The sequence below is a fragment of the Lycorma delicatula genome, chromosome 3, assembly GCF_047948215.1.
Source record: "Lycorma delicatula isolate Av1 chromosome 3, ASM4794821v1, whole genome shotgun sequence".
In the NCBI taxonomy this organism is placed as follows: domain Eukaryota; kingdom Metazoa; phylum Arthropoda; class Insecta; order Hemiptera; family Fulgoridae; genus Lycorma; species Lycorma delicatula.
This window is the reverse complement of record NC_134457.1, coordinates 5,569,264-5,587,750: the sequence shown is the minus strand read 5'-3', so window position 1 is coordinate 5,587,750 and position 18,487 is coordinate 5,569,264. Positions and strand designations below refer to the sequence as shown.

At 28.5% G+C, this 18,487-nt stretch overlaps 1 protein-coding gene across 2 annotated transcripts in view; it reads left to right on the top strand.

Annotated features, from left to right (window-relative positions):
- The window catches only part of LOC142320839 (facilitated trehalose transporter Tret1-like), a 563,915-nt gene extending 548,509 nt beyond the window's left edge, over window positions 1–15,406 (top strand). For both annotated transcript variants that reach the window (XM_075358815.1, XM_075358816.1), the window contains 2 exons: window positions 6,106–6,477; window positions 14,226–15,406. In XM_075358815.1, the coding sequence (XP_075214930.1) occupies window positions 6,106–6,477; window positions 14,226–15,209 (1,356 nt within the window). In that variant the 3' untranslated portion in view covers window positions 15,210–15,406. The remainder of the gene's footprint in view (window positions 1–6,105; window positions 6,478–14,225) is intronic.
- The last annotated feature ends 3,081 nt before the right edge of the window (window positions 15,407–18,487 follow it).

Genomic DNA, 18,487 nt, shown 5'->3' with positions numbered 1-18,487 from the left:
CATGCATTATCACATTATTTGTGATGGTTTTGTCCATGATGGTTGTCCTGAAATTTGTGCAAATTATTTATTTTTAATGGCGAACTGAACCTTATTCACTTTTAAAACTTATAGCACTTTCCGTCAATATTTTCCATCTTTAGTGTTTGGTATTCTCTATTTTGGCATTGATTGACTGTTATTACTGACTGTTTTTTGGTCTGGTAAACATATTTAAGATATAGTTGCAGCAAAGCTATAATAAATTTGAATCATTGTTCACCTAGTTTAATGCTTTTGTTTGTAAATTTTATTTTTCAGTACATTAAGGTGTGTCCTTTATTATATACATGTAGAATATCAAGGTCATTACTCATAAACAAAATTGATTTAATAGAAAAGTATTCTACATCAAACAGATAAATAAGGAAAATAAGCTTCTTTTAATAAAGATAAAATGATAACATAAAAGCACTCGTGAATGGTGCTTAGTCAACATTTTACAGTCACCTGATCGATGCAGATCACTAGTCAGTCACCATTAACAAGAAACATGATATTTTACCCTAGCATGAAAAAGGTTTAGTTTTGTGAATTAAACAAACAAAAAGAAACATTAATAATCAAAATGCACTGATTATTCAAGTCTAGTATGTTCTTTGCTTTGAATGCATCCAAAATGCATATTTTTGTAACTCAAGAAATGTCACAGCAGAACAGAAAGAGACAGGAGTAAAAACAGGTACCACCAGCTGCTAAAGATGATAGAAAAAACAACTGAAAGCACCATGACTTGAGCCATTATAATCATGTTATGTTTGTAACTTCAGTTTAGTTTCTCATTATAAAATAGTTTTACACTGTTCTGTATTTTTAATTAAAAATTTGAATTTTTATAACACGATGTACCTACCTACCCTATTTACAGATTATAAATCAGTTTTAAATGAATGCACATTATTAATTAAGGTAAAAGTTATTATCTTAAAACTGTAAATGGTTCGCCTTAAAATGTAAATGGTTTTATATTTTTTTATTTAAAAATTATATATGATGGCTCTACTTCTATTGGCGGAAAGAAATTTATTAAAATGTCTCATCTCATAAGATGTGTTTTAAAGAAAACATTTTCAAATCAAAAATTAATCATAATATTCACAAAAATATTTTTCTGAAACTTTTTTTAAATTTTAAATAAGAGTTCTTAAAACAAAATTTTCAGTTCCTTAAGATAATATTTTCATAAAAAAGAAATAATAACAATAATGAAAATCAGAAAATATTTATATTGATAATAAAATACCCAAACTTTCATCACCAAACTTTCCTAATTATTTGCATAGAGGGCCTCCATGGCAAGTCGTGTAATTATAATCTGTGAACTTATTGATTTAAGAAGTTTTCATTTTTTGGGGGATTTGAGTTTACAGTTTAAAAAAATATTTTGACTGAAACGTTTTACAAAACCACAAATAATATATTTCTATGTCGATAGACTAAAAGGTTTTTGAAAATGTTGGCACTATTTCCCTCCTTCCACTGATGAGAGATGACTTGGTCATATTTTTATTTATATTTTCATCTCTGAGGGATGGTATATTTAAAAAATTAAATAAAATTCAAACAGATTTGATTTTCTTTTTTTCTTTTGACATTTAGCTGTACTTGAGAAGTCATGCCAGTCAATGTTGTAAACAAAATGGTACAAAGCGTAAACCTAAACCAGGTTCTATTCTAGAATTTGTCATTATATTTTTGTCACTGTTATGTTACATATTTAAAAATTCATTAAATGAAATGCTTACTAAAAAAAAGAAAGTAAATGTTTTAATGCATTTTTTTCTACTTAAGGTAATTATATAAAAAATAGGGAACATTACGAAAGGAAGAGGAAAAGTCATTAGGAAAAGATAAAAAAAACTGCTGAATCAACAAAAACTGTACAGAACAAGATGAGAAAAAAAATTACTTTAATAATGTGGGCCGAGCATATAAATACTACTCTATTTTTTCTCACCTGTACTTCCATAAAAAAAATTTTAAAAAATGCTGCTATTCCTCACAATACATAAGTTATAATTTCCATTTAGAAACCGTAACAGATAAAATATTCATGATATAATTCTGAAATATATGTGTGGCGATCCATTAATTTTCCTTATGTAACATGTACACAAGTGTGAACGGTTGAAGTTGAATGAAATAACAAGACTCTCATTGTTCACATACAATAACAAGAATGACAAAAACTGGAAAATACATAAACTAAAGTCATGATTGTAGTTTAGACAGGTTATGAGGTCAAACAGAGAAATCATTCATCAACAAATAAATATCACAAAATGATAACAATGGTTACTACATATTTACGGAAAAGTTATTGAATAGCGCCACACACATCTAACTACACTGCATACACCACACATATTCATAGACATGATGAGTTGCATCACAATACATAACTCAAAGAACAAAATTTTGATATAACAAAATATCAGTGAACTATGTATTTGCAACTGACAACTACCCTAAGGTACCATAAAAAAATCTGAAGCATTTTAGACCAATATATTTCTACGTGTGGTGACATTATTGGTTTTATATATTGTTATGTATTGTAATAAAAATCTGATGTGGACATCACATGACATCCTTGTATGCCTATTAAATTACATGTACACATTTTTTTTAAATGAAAAGTACATAAAATTTTATTTCACTAATAACTTCTGATTTTTTAATATTTTTTTTTTTTATTATTATTATTGAATTTTTATTAATTGTAATTTATTTTTTACAATCATAGGTTAATAATTATTGATAAATCAATACTTTTAAATTAAAAAAAAAAAACAAAGTTAAAAAAAGGAAATGAAGTCAGATTCGAACTGATATGCCTTGTCCTTGTAAGATCAAATATTTCATTAATTAAAATTTTATTTCGCTACAACTCTGGAACCAATGAAAATAAGTACCACTTACAGGGATCACTGAAAAGCTCTCAATGAGAGCTTGTTACTGCAGTTAAAAAAAAGTCCAAAATCCAAATTTTCTGAATTTTAGGCTTTTTTTTGGACATTTTTGGTCTAGACAATTGCAATGAAAAGGGGAGGTGCACAATTAGATATTACAACAGTCTTAAATTCAAAATTTCAACATTCTACGGCTAATTTTTTTTGAGTTATGCGAGATACATACATACAAGGAAGTAAAACTGGATACTAGCAGTATAATATCTTTTTGCTAAATTGTCAAATCTTTGTTTTAATAAATATAATTCCTGTAAATTCATTTTAATTAATTAAAAATCTGATCTTTTCACGAGTTGTGAGTTCAATCTTTACTATAAAATAACTAATTTATTCTAAAAAATATCGATTTGTACTTTTATCAAACCAAACAGTAAGACTATTTTCATTTTACTCAGTATAATAGCGATTTACTTAAAATTAAATTAAAAGATTTGCTTTCATTGCAATATTTATTTATTGATGCATTTATAAACAATATTATTAGATAAACCTGAATTTTTTGTTTTTTAGCTTTCTTTTTTTTGATAATACTAAATGAGAATTTTTTCCTTGATTCTTCCTAGCAAATCCTGGAATAGTTTCTTTTTGTTTCCCTGGGAATTACACATCTAAAATTCTTGATTGGAATTATGTTCTCAGCTGAATATATTATTTATTATAACACCAATACACTAAATTTGTTTATTTATGTTTCACTGCCTTATTATTATTTTGATTTTTAATGCTCTCATAGTACCCTGATATTTCTTCAGATAAATCACGGAGTTCATGCACCCAATTATCTTCTTAAAAGGTTTTTATAAATGTTTTAATTATAAAGAAAAACAATGTTCATAATCAGTTGTAAAAATAATTTAGGTTGAATTCTTGATTGAACCAAATTGTTCTTTGATTCAATTAGTTTTTGTCATATTTAACTAAAAAAGCAAGTGTACTTACTTATTTTGTTTAAAACATAATAATAATAATAAATATTTTAGCTGTATGCATGCGCTTTTTTTATTCATCTGAAGTATTTATAATAATAATAATGTGTTACAAAAGCCAAGTAAAAAATAAAATGAAAAGTAACCAAACTTTTATATATCACTTTATCATAAATTTAATTTATATGTACAAAAGAACTGTGAATATATATTAATAATAAGCAAGTACTGAATTACATTCCCATATGATTATTAATAAGAGAAGGAAAAATATATCAGTTATTCTTTCTATTTAACTGGAAAGCCAGAAAATACTCAAAAATTTTTACTTAATCTTTAAAGATTGATGGCCATTCTGGTTCTTAAGCAACCATCATCAGTAGACACAATTTCTTGATTGATTTAAGATTATCTCTCTCTTTCTTGAGGTAAAATTTTGTCTATCTGACCTGTATAAACAGCATCCTTAAGGTCATGGTGGACATTCTGAGTTATAGGTTTGAGCATACCGATGTTATAATATTTTTAAGCTACGTATGTGCTTTCTAATAGATTAAATCAAATTATGCCAAAAAAACAGCTATTACTGTATTTTTTACTCCTATTCTAAAAATTTATTCTTTATTGTTTTGAAAGGAATGCTTATTTGTCAGTTATTATTTTTAATTATAATCATTTCTCTTTCTAAATTTATACATTTAATTTATTTATTTATTTTGTTACATATGCTTTTTGTTAGTGTTTGCTGATGGATGACAGTTTAATAATCAAAATTACCGTTTAGTGTTAGATATTAAATAAAATATTTTTATAAGTTCTCTGAGCATTTTTTTGTTTTTTCCAGTTATATCAATAATCAAGTAGTATAGCTTTTTATATTCTTCCTGTTTTTCATTATTGAAGAGTGATATCCAAATCTAAACCTGACCTCAACATCGTGACGCTGACTTCCGTGTGAGTGAATCATAGTATCTCACTTCTTCACACAAAAGATTCTGGGTTTCTGATCCCTATCAAACTTAGTATTTTTCATATGTTTTAAATTGTATGTATCTCTGGTAATGATAACTGGGTCTAGTACCTGCAATTAAATAAAAGTATAGATTCAGTTAAATACAGCTTTGCAACCAATGAGAAGCCAGGACGCAGGATTCTTATTGGATTTTTATAAGAGGCTCAGGAGGAAAGGAAAAATGAAAATTTCAATTAAAGACAATGTGGACCCCAGAAAAATTTCAACTCTATACCCCGTGTTAGATTCAATGATTAAACTAGTATGTAAATTCTGATAGTTATTGAGTATTTTGAGTATCGTGCAAATTAGTATATCTACATCCCTTATAAACTGTGTCTATTCCTTATCATGTGGAAAATCTTGATAAGTGGAAAGAACAAAAATTAGAAAATTTGATCAAGTCATGTTAAGGATAAAATCCGTAAGAATAAGCCACAAAGTGTTTAAATTATTTTTGAATATATTTAAATTTCTATTTGTTACTGATTAAGCACTCCTACCTTCAGATGAAGTGACTGGTCCTAGATCTTTTCAGTTATGAATTTTAATGTTTTTTAAACAGTTCAATCTTGTTATCATTTAAAAATGTCAGAGCTGAATATCTTTTAAATTAATGCACTTTATGTGAAATGAATGGAACAGTGTGGTGAAATTCAACAAATGTATTAAAATAACTTCATTATCAGCCTTAATGCAGTGAGATAATTTTTTTTTGTCAGAGCAAACATTCATGTGGATAGGTTATTGCAACCTAAAAATCATGATTAACAACAAAATGCCATACTGCAGTTGAATTACAAGTTAAAAATTCCATCCATAAATTTGTCACAGAACTGCTGTATAAGGAAAAATCTTATATTAATTAAATTTTCCAAAGGAATGTTTGCAATTTAAAGGAGTGTTGTATTAGCAGAGAAGGTATTAGCTATAGACCTACAGATTCCTCAGTCTGACAAAATCTGCCCAAATTATTTACTGTGAGTATGATTTAAAATATAGAATAATCAGATTTTTGCTGGATATTTTTAAGATAATTTTTTAACTATATAATGGTTGTATATTTATATATATATATATATATATATATATATATATATATATATATATATATATTAAAAAGCTGATTAAGTAAATATACTTTTTTCTCTTGCAGGTGCTAGCTGCATTAGCGGTATCACTAGGATCATTTGCTGCAGGTCTCGGTAAAGGTTACAGCTCCCCTGCGATTGCATCACTTCAAGATAAACAAAATTATGCTATCCATACTGGAAATTTTACGGATGCATTTACAATATCACAACAACAAGCATCGTGGGTAGCTAGTCTTAGCCTTTTAGGTGCTCTCTTTGGAGGAATGTTTGGAGGGCTTGCTATGAAATTTGGCAGAAAAAAAGTGCTAGTGTTTACATCGATTCCGTTCTCAGCTTCATGGATCGTTACAGTTTTTGCTAATAGTGTTGAAATGATGTTTGCTACTGGTTTTATTGGTGGATTCTGCTGTGCTATTGTTTTACTGGTATCACAGGTAATATTACTTATATTGTTTTTTTTAATTAAGTTATTATTGTTTCAACTGTTAAATTCAATTTTTAAAATGAAAATTTTCAAAATTTTACTTAAAAAATAAAATAACACTTTAATATTATAATAATTGTTTCCTAAAGATTCTTTTGGACCTACAGAGTAAGTGATTTAGTCATTAATGATTTCTTTTGCAAAACAAACAAATTTTAACTTTTACAATTAGTTACTAATTTTTTTTCCTATTTTATTCTAAATATTTATAAAACACTACAGTTTGTAACTGTTAATATAAAATAACAGTAAAACAAACTATTGAAAAAACTATGCAGTATTATTTTTGACCTTCCCAGCTAGAGGTTAACTTAAACACAACTAGAATGAAGAATTATAAAATTTTAGATTAAATAAATGAAGAATAAGACATTCAGCTCATTATAAATATTAAAAAAATAAAAGAAACTGACTGCTGTACTGTTGACTGATGTTGACTGTCCAACATTTGTTAGAAACTAGTCATCAAATTAGCTTACTAAAAAAGCTAAGTTTTAAAAAAATCTGTAATAGATAGGAATTAGATAGTTGGGAAACTTAGTTCATACAATGATAATGATTGAGAAACTTCATTGTTGAATAATGATTATACATAATATCTATATCATTTAGAATTAAAATTTTTTTAACTTTCTGTGAAAGTTTTATAATATATTATTCTGATTGATTGACCGAGACTGATCAAGACAATATTTCAGATCGGTTGACCAATAACCAATCTCTGGCCTTCTTCAGGGAAATTTTTATTTTATCCTACCCTTATAAAGGAAATTTTGATTTGTCTGGCATTTCTCCCACCACCACCCCATTCGGTTGCCCTAAAGCATAAGACCAAATGTCTGTGCCACAAATTGCTATTGTGCCTCAAAATGATTTAGCGATCAATATCATAATTAGCTCCTAGAGCTTACCTAACTGCATGAGCGAAATAAGCGTGGTACCCTACACCACTTGCTTGCGTCCCACTGCTCACTTGTCATATATTACTAAACTGGGTAGATGCACCCTGCCTACATACTAAAATATATGACTTGTCAGTAATTAAAATTTTTTCCATCAAGAACAGCAATTTACTGCCACGCCTAGGTTGCTGAATGCCAGCAAGTACCAAGCCACCATATTATAGCGCTTGGAGCTATATTTGACTGATGACCAACCATTTCTGGAGGATAGCTTCCTACAGCAAGCGGTAGGAGTCTTATATCCCTTAAACTACTGATGCCGGTTGAGCAAAGCAATGGCATCAAGAAGCTCCCACATGGTCCAACAATGCAGCTCACGCCACATTGACTCGCCACTTATGAGTGGCCAATTTTCCCCTTGACCTCTAAGTTCAAGGGTGGCCTGAGTTCTGGCCTCCCCACGAGCTGGGTAGTCGAACATCATGTATTCATTTGACTGGACCTTCCCGCTAACACAGAGCTCATCAGCTGCCAGGCAGAATCAAAACAAATATTGGTTCAAATTCACATGGTTGGAGAGCACTTGGGCTCCCGTTGTCCTTAAAAACAAACTAGAGGCATACCAACCCCCCAAGTCCTGTATAAATCTATATCATGAGGCTGTAAAGCCTCCTCCACAGGTGGGAGATGGGCAACTGTTTGAAATTTAGAACCGGTGCATTGTGATCACTGTTCCACTCCAGTACAGGCCCGCCTAAAATTCGCATCTCAAATACCTCGACCTCCCTACCTCTTCGCAATTTCTACATGGTCACCCGAAGTTTTACCACTAAAACGATTGAGAGAGCCTTTCCCAATATTGTGGTAGCCTCGTAGGAGGTTGTTTTAAACACACCAGTGCATACGATTAAGACTCTGTGCTGGGCACTCCTTAAATTTTGAATAAGTGCTCGATTTCTTTCCAACCTATGCACCCAAATGGACACAGCATAAGAGGTCATACTTTCGAAGACACTTCAGTACACCATGTACAATTGACGTTCTGACAACCCATAATCCTTCCGAGCAATCCTCCTAAGCTTGTACATCACAGAGACAGAGTCTGCTACTACTTGCCTAAGGTGGTTGCTAAACAGCAACTTTTCATCGAACAAACCACCTAGGTACTTATGAACTTGGCTGATTACACAGCCTTTATATTTAATGTAGGGATTACGACTGTACGATAATTTGTCTGCACCCTTGAGAAGAGTACACTTCGTCTTGGGCACAGAAATCTTTAAATTTTGCATGTCCATCCAGCCCTCTGCGTTTGACAAAGTCACCTGCATCTGGTCTTCTAGCTGTGGTCTTGAATTACCATGAACTAACAGGAGACAGTCATTGCCGAAAGCCTGGGCCGTGACCCCTTCTGGAAATGTCAATCGCAGAAATCCGTCGAATACCAGGTTCGACAGCAAGGGACCGAGAACGGAACCTTGCTGGCTTCCCCTGGTGATGGATTTTTCCACAACTAGGTGCATATCCTTAAACAGAATCGTACAGTTAGACAAATAGTCATGTATTCCTGTCTTCAGGGCTACGGGAACATTGTGCTGTTCTAACTCATAGAGAAAAGAATTCTAACACAAGGAAGGAAATGTTGCCTTTTTGTCAGTAAAAATTGCCAAAACATACTTACAGTTGGTACTTTCCACCTCAACAAGAGCATTTAAAATGCAATCCTCAGTGCCAACCCCTTTCATGAAGTCGTATTGGCCTTGATTTCGAAAACCGTTCATATCAATATTTTCCCAGAGCCAGCATAATTGTAAAGGACAATTTAAAGGGCAAAATGAAGGGAATTATAAAGGACATATATTATGTGCTCTTTATAAAGGTATTGCATTCAAAACAGTTTATCAATACTTTCCTGTAAATATTGCTAAAAAATTGGATACAAGCAGGCATATTCACACATTCTTAAGGATGTGCGAGCGCGCACACATACTGAGAGAGAGAAGTTTATATCCAAGAATTTATCTAAAGATTCCTATCATCTAAATTGTTCTTTAACAATGTTTAATTTTGAAGAATCGCAATGTTGTATTCTTTTACTTTACTTTATTAGTTTTTATTTAGTAATAAGAATGTACAACAATTTTTTTTTTTGTAACAAAATTGACATTCAATTTAACAATTTACATTCAGTTTCTAAAATAATTACAAGGATTATAAAAAAAGTAATGTTTGCAATATTACTGTATGTAGTTTACTCCCCTAACTAATACAAACCTTCTAAATTTCTGTATAAAAAACAATGCCCCTTAATTAATAATCAGACTAACTGAGAAAATACTTTAACTCTAATCCCTTCACTGAACATTATATTCACAGTTAATCTAGAAATGCTGATCTAAAAATCCATTAATTTATGAGTATATTTTTTTTGTATTGCACTAGCATATTTTTTTGTTTTTCACACGAAAAAGTTTATTGTTTTATTTTACATAGAATCTGTGGAATCAGGCCAATACCATAAATGAACCAGTAAAAATGTCTATTGTGTACTGATTATATACATTGGTATAAATTTAATAGATTATAATCTACATTAATAATGAAAAGCAGATCTGGCAACATTTTTTTTTCTTCCCTAGTATCTGTTTACAAAATCTTACAACAAAAACAGATTATTTTTGTGTTTATGTTGAATATAAAAGAGGTAAGTGGAGCAGAACTACAGAATAGTGAAAGGCTTCTTCAAACAATTATTACACTATTATGATTAATTTGTTTTCAGAGAATATTTTTCTAACAAAACCTCTATTTTTGAGTACTAAACAAACTAGAATTGTAAACACTTTTATTTCACAGGATTGTGAAGTCTTTTACAATTTTACTTTACATATATGATAAAATCTAATAATTTATTCTTTTAGTTTTAATTTGTTATCAAGCACAGAATTCTTCAAATATTAATTGTTGTAAGAACAATTAATTATTTACTCAAGCATTATAATTTCTTTCACTCTACTTTATTAACCTCATTTTTGCTTCAAATGTTTAAATTCTGTGACTTGCATTTATAAATATACTAACAGCATATGGCGATTTTTGTAATTCATTTGTATTAGATATCTTTGTAAATAAAACTGAACTGAATATTTGCTATACTAATGTAATTTCACCTCTGATGTAACTACATCATGATGGAATGGTAACATCTCAGATTTTCATTCAGTAGTCATGGGTTTAAATCTTGATCAGACTTGACATTTCTTCTTGTACTGTAGAATTCAAGAATTAATCACGTAAAAAATTTATTTTTATAAAAATAACATTTCTATATCTATATTTAAATCATTAAAATATTAAAAATGATCTTAAATCAAAAAATGGTTCTCAGTTGATGAGTTTTGTTCTATTACAGTGTGTATTTATTTGGTGGTTCATTCAAAAATATATTTAATTTTAATTCATTAAATGAATCGATTTTAAACAGTACATTCAATGAAAATGTTCTTATTCTTTTTATATGAACTGATTTTCACTTTTATTACTTATATTAGATTTTAAAAATGTCCACTATTTGTATAAAAAATTCTTATAAGTAAAGTTGACAATACAAAAACATTATGTAAATTTTTCCTGCCAAATTATTACCAATTCAAAAACGTTTTTAATCATTTGAATCACATTGTGGAACAATAAAAACCTAATTGATATTTTTTCTCTAATTATTATTTAATAAAATAAAATTATTAAGACATTGAATATTTTGCTTTAATGTATTTTATTTCTAAGCAAAGACCAGCAGAATTGTGATTTTTTTTTACACAGAAATAATATAAACAAAAAATAATAATATACTGTGAAAAAAACCATATCATAGTGACTGTATTTTTCCACATAGAAGATCTAGGAAACTGAGATTGGTTGAAACTAAAATCCTACTTGACTGTTGTATATAAACCTAATTCAGACATTTTATGTAATGCAATTACAATAAATGAATGTTTAACAAGTCTTTACTTTTTCTAATAACTTATAATTTAAATCGTAAAATTATTCAGATCAACAGAAATTATTCAATTTCACTTTCTTTTCATATTTGTATTTTCAATTTCATTTTCTGTATTAGTATCACATAGTATTATAGAAATAACTGTAGAATGAAAATGTTAAACCATCAGTTTTTTGTTTGAAGAAATTGTTGATCATTGATAAGACTACAAATTGCATCCTTAACTATCTTATCTGTAACACCTAGAATTTCTCAGAGAGTAGCAGCATAGAAAATAAGGTTAAAATACCGATGGTGTAAATATTTAGTAAACTAGTTCCAGTAGATCATTCAAACTAAGTGATTTTTGTAGTTTTTACGCTTTCTGTAGCTAATGCCGTTATCAATCAAGGTAATTTTTTATAACCTTTCCTTTTTTGTAGTTGTGACTAATGTTTAATTCCTAAATTTCAGGTTTTGTTTCAAAAATTTTATTTGAGTAATCTCTGAAAGTAAAGTGAATTTTGCTCTGGCATAGACTGTAGCTCTTTTTGTGCATTACTATTCTTAAGGACCTACCAAATAATGAACATAGTACTTTTCAATATTTCAAAATGTTCTATTATATTTTTAAAAAAAGTAGATAAGGGATTATTAGAGTATAATACAACACATACAGATAATTTAAAGATTCTCATATCATTGTTTTAAAGATCGGCTATTTAAGCAACAAGGAAAAACCAAAATTCAATGGGGCAAGAGTACTTAGTTTTGCGAGTAATTTAATATCAACTATCCTCTTTTTGTTAGAAAATTGCTAATTCAACAAAAATAATGCAAATAAGTATAATTTTATTTTATTTATTTAATTAAGCAATTACAGGCTAATCGCCCCGTTTCATCTATTTATGGAAGATAAATTTTTTTAGTTTATGAAAATTGTGAAACCTGACTGGGATTCAAACCCAGAACCTTCTAGATGAAAGACAGATCCTCCAGAACCACCCTCAAAGTGGTATTGCTTCAGAGGATAAGATAAAATGGTAATTTTTTAGCATGTGAAAATGTTGCCTGACAGGGATTCGAATCTGGGATCTCCGGATGTAAAGCTGTGATGCTACTACTCACGCCACAAAGGCCACCAAGCAGAGACTCCACCACTTGTTACACAGGTTGATAATGAAAATGAATTATATTGAATAAACCATATAATAATAATAAATATGGTAATACTCAAAAAGGAAGTAAAATGAAAGAATATAACTTCTATGTTGTAGTTATTATTAAATAAATAATATCTCTTAACTATTCATTAATTTGATTCCACACATGAATTAGTACATGCATTATAAAGAAGAAATATCTGCCGTATACTCATTAAATAATTCTGTTAAAATTATAGAAAACGTATTACTAAGGATTATGTAAGCTTTTTTCAACCACTCTTTTTTCTCCAGGGGAGTTGCTTAACTACCGTGCAATTAAATATTATTTTTATTTATGTTAGAAGATAAATACCTTTGAAATGTTAGTTCTGATTTTAATAATTTATACATAAAAATTTTATTTCTACATTTGTTGCTGACCAACTTTATTTGATGGAGTTTATAGATAAATCAGATAAACAAAGCCTTTTTTAGAGCTCTAATACTGAATATATTATTTTGTCTAAATATAACTAGTAAATATTATAACTACATTATTTTTAATTTTGAAGTACTATATATTATAGTGTTATAAACAAACCTGCCTGATCTCAAACCATTTATTAATTTAATCTCAAAATAACAATAGGCTTATCCCGATTAAAGTTGCTTTATAATAGATGAATTTTTTAGTGTATGAAAATACCAAGATTTGAACCCAGAACCTTCTGGATGAAATACAGAGATGCTACTTCTCTGCCGCGTAGGTCAGCAAAGTTAAATGTTAAGTTTTTAATTATTTAATTAAACTGAAGTTCTGATTAATAGATTATTATTAAAATTTTTCAATTTATCATTGCTTGTAATTATGGAGATATATCTTTATAAAAATTGGAAAAGTATAAAATTTAGCGATTAGAGGTTTGTCAGATTCATTTAAAACCTTTAACAAATAAAACTTAAAAATTTGGAACAATCTGGTTATGAATTCTGAGTTATAATCAGCCAAAGTAAGATCTTTAAAATCAGAAAAACAAAAAAAAAATTTTTTTTTTATTCATTTAAAATATCTCTCTTAGACATTAATGTTTAATTAATCGATATTGGCTGAATTACCTATCAGTTAAGTCTGGTTTCCTAATCTTCTTACAGTGAATTGAACTGGAACTGGCTGTTAATGAAGATAACACCTACTTATAATTCTATATTGAAATCTTTAATAACTGGAGTGTATTAATCAAATTTTTGGTAAAGCAAGTGGTACTTCATTTATGAAGGTTGGAGAAATCTTTGTAAATAAATATTGTAACCTCCTCTTGTTGCATAAGTTGGAGCTTAAACATCACTCCTAAGAACATGAATATTTACATTCAGTTACAACAAATATAAATGCATTTAAACTATTCTATTTTTCTGAAAAGATTTTGGTTAAGTTATTCCAGAATTCTTAGCTATAGGGTTACATACCCATTGGATCATCCATGTAAAGCACAGTCAAGAACTTCTGAATTACCAAAATTACAATTAATGTAATTTTAAACATAGAAAACCAATAATATGTTTAATATATTATGTAAATAAATTAGCTAACTAAACTCTAATTTTAATTCAAAATACTAATACTATTAATTCTAATTATTACTATTTTTTATTTTTTTATTTACAGGTCTATATCAGTGAAATTGCTGTGCCAGATATTAGAGGTTGTTTGAGTGCTATTCTTAAAATACTTTCACATGTTGGTATGCTGGTAAGTTTTGCTGTTGGAGCATATCTGGACTGGAGACAATTAGCACTGGTCATAGCAGGAGCACCGATGATGCTGCTTATCAGTGTTTTATATATTCCAGAAACACCAAGTTATCTGGTGCTTACAGGAAGGGATCAAGAAGCAGTAAAAGCTTTGAAATGGTTAAGAGGACCAGGAGCTGATATTCATAGGGAATTAGCCACATTACGGGAAAATGTTATTGGAAGTAGAGCACTCAGAACATCTGCTAAACATAATATGTCAGTTATTATGCAACCGATTTTTATAACATGTGGTCTAATGTTATTTCAACGATTTTCTGGGGCGAATGCCTTCAATTTTTATGCTGTGAGTATTTTTAAACAAACTTTTGGTGGAATGGATCCCCACAGCGGCGCACTTGCAGTAGCATTTGTTCAGCTTTTGTCTTCCCTTCTATCAGGACTTTTAATAGATACAGTAGGGCGATTACCTTTACTTATCGCCAGCAGTGTCTTTATGTCTATGGCTTTAGCTAGTTTTGGTTCATTTGCGTACTATGAACATATGCATCGAGATCGTATCGCAGCACAGTATGACTGGATTCCTCTTCTCTGTGTGTTAGTTTTTACTATCGCCTTTTCAATGGGTATAAGCCCTATATCATGGCTTTTAATTGCTGAGCTTTTCCCGCTTGAATACAGAGGATTGGGAAGCGCTCTCGCCACGTCATTCAGTTATGCTTGCAATTTCATAGGTGTAAAAACCTTTATAGATTTTCAAGAATTATTTGGTTTGCATGGTGCATTTTGGTTGTATGCAGCGATATCTGTAGGAGGACTGTGTTTTATAGTTTGTTTTGTACCAGAAACAAAGGGTAAAGATCTTGATGAAATGGATCATAGGTATGTGAGGACTTAAAGGTGCAAAAGGAAAGATAGGAGGTTGTAATCGATCTGTGACGCACATTACTTTATTTTTATTATATAAGATTAGATATTTAGTATTTAATTATATCATATATTTTTAATGAATACCTACTCTGTGCCTTTAGCTAATCAACCCTATCTGAACAATTACTTTTGATTATAACTTCCCAAACAGTAAAATAATTTTAAAGACACAAAATGTCATGTATATATATATATATATATATTTAAAAAAAATATTTTCAAAACAATTATAATATTACTTCAAAAGAGTAAATATTTGTCATTTTTTTAAATATATATATATATATATATATTTTTTAGATACATCATTTTTTAAATAAAAATGTTTTCATGTTTTGAAGCTACAATAATGAATACCTTCAAATTCAAACTAAGCACTTTGAACTGTTTAAAAAAAATCAGTTCTGAAAAAATATTCATTGTAGTGGGGTATTCAAAAAATTGACAATAAATAATTCTATATAGTGTAAAGTTAATTTATAATTAAAAGAAATAATGACAATACCATTAGCCTGTAAATATTTCATTAAAATTAAGGTATAAATTTATTTCCTATTAAAGACGATAATATTTTTAAATATTAGGAGTAAATTTTTGTTGAAAACTGCTTTGAATGTCATTTAAGATTGGATTTTGTGCAATTAAATAGTACGATGTCTTATGAGTAACCCCCACAACTGGTCTAACGTAGATACAGCATCACCAAGCAATGGAACAAGTTGTATAACTTCTTTTAACTCTAAAGAGTTACTTCTGGACCAGTATAGATACAGCAGTATGCGTATCACATGATATATGCATCCTTTTTCAAAATCCAGCTGATCATTGAATTTGAGCTGTTCATCGTGTTAGGACTCTGTTTTTATTTTTTCCTCATTTTAATTATCTGACTTGAGCATTAAATAAGTATTGGGAGCTGATTTAGTACAGAACTGCACTGGGATCTTCCAGGTCTATGGAAAAAATTTACATCATTCTATAGTTTTTATTTCATAATTTCTAATTACCATGCAACTTACTGGTAGTAAGTTTCTTATATAGTAAAGTAAACGATATATTTATTATTAATTTAATAGAACATGAGAGTACAACTTAACTAACTTTCTATGTGTAACTTGACAATAAATAAGTGAGCAATTGTATTAAAAATCTATTTTATATCCTGGTTCTTCATGCTCCTCAAGCCTTAAAGAATTGGGTCATTCACGTGTTTCCAAAAGAAAACAAAGCAGTTACAACAACATCAACCTGTCTAACAATTGTAATAAAGCAAAGTGCATGTAATTGATTGTAAAGCATTTATGACAATAATAATTCAATTTCATTTAAATGATACATATGACAATAAAATATATTATTTAGATTTTACACAATTTTTAAAATACTATTGTTATATCATTACCCTTATTATTATTATTTTTTATTGTTATTATTCACAATAATAAGTAAATTTTCATAACTATGTGAAACAAAATTTTACTGATTTTTTAAAAGTTATCATGCATTTAGTAGTATGATTATATAAACAGTATTTAAATAGAAATTTTATAACAATTTTAATGCAAAAATTAGTTTACAGCATTTTATACTAATACTTGAAATATTTACTAATAAGTTTTTTTTTTATTCATTTTGATCATATTTAATAAACTATACTTATTGATTGACCCAGGTGACAACTGAAAAAAGATTATAACAGGTATTGACTTTTTTATGCTCTTTTTGGCATTGTTTGTTTAAAAAAAAGAAAATTTGAGCGTTCACATATTTTATTTTTCTAAATTGGTGAACTACTGCTTAAGTAGTGATTGAACCGGTTCAATCACTCTGCCTTGTCAGAGTTTAGTCTGCTTTAAACAACTCTTTATAAATTTGGCCTCATCATCTCAACCCGACTTTTCTTTAACAGAAAGTAAGATCTTCCAATTGACCTCTCTTTACAATATTCTTTTGTTTTATTCTCCTGCTGATTATACCTTCCATCCAACATTATTAATCTAGTTAAAATATATTTATTTATATATTATTATATTATATTTATAAAATAAAATTATATTTATTTCTTACCCAACTTCCTGAATTTTCAAGTTAACTATGTTTTAATCTACATTTTACTCAACAGTTATGTTATTTACACTAACAGGTATTACATCTGTTGGTATACTTTCCTGATACATACTAATAATCCTGCTTATTACTATTATTCATTTTATCAATTCATTGGTAAAAAAATTGTTTAAACGAGAAAATAATTGTGTAGATTTAATTTCACATATTTCATACTTCCTTTTTCTAAGAACTCTTAATTAAGATATCTCAGCACACCACATTCCAGAAGATATAGTTCCAATTTTAATAGATGATTCCAAATCAAACAGATATATCTTGCTTTATTATCGCCGACCTTTAATTATCCAAACCTGAGTTTTCAAATTAACATTTCAATCAATTCTTATTTTCAAAACCTTTGCTAACATTATCAACAAAATTCAGAATTCCCATCTTCCTATGTATTTCAACACCTACATCCTTTAAGTTCATTTCTTTAAATGATAATTTAGGACTAGAAAAAAATTGAAAACTTGACTCTGGGTCTATAACAATAAGACACAGAATCAGAGCGGTAATACTAGAAACTGTTTGTATAACCTCAGATTATTTTATTCTGACTTTAGCATTTAAAAACCTTACGATTTTCAGATTTTCATCAGCTGTGTTCTAGATCAGTTTGTATGTAATTAATAAATTAAACTCATAAACTTAAGTAAATAATATATTTCACTGATTTCAAGGGTAAAATATTTTTATAGAAAATTATCATATATAATGATTATGTTTTTAGGTTAATGATTTGTAATCTTTTGTCAACAAAAAAAAAACGTATAATTTACATAAGTCAAAAAATATAAGTAAGTAAAATTAATATTTAATCTATAAAATATGTAGTAGATATATTTTATGCTATTTAAACTACATTATTTTCTATTAACATGTAAAAATATTTTTTATTAATTAAATTTTATTCTCATATTATTTCACATAAGTTCTGTTATAGTGGAATTTAAATATTAAAATAATTTAGATATAGAATGACTTAAAACAATCACATACATAATCTGTAGCCTTCTGTGTCGCTTGTAAGGTTTTTCATTAAGTGCTATTAGTAAATAAATTGACCCTAAATTTTGTATTTTATAATCTCCATTGCCATTTTCTATAAGAGAAAAAATGCTAAAAATAAAGTGC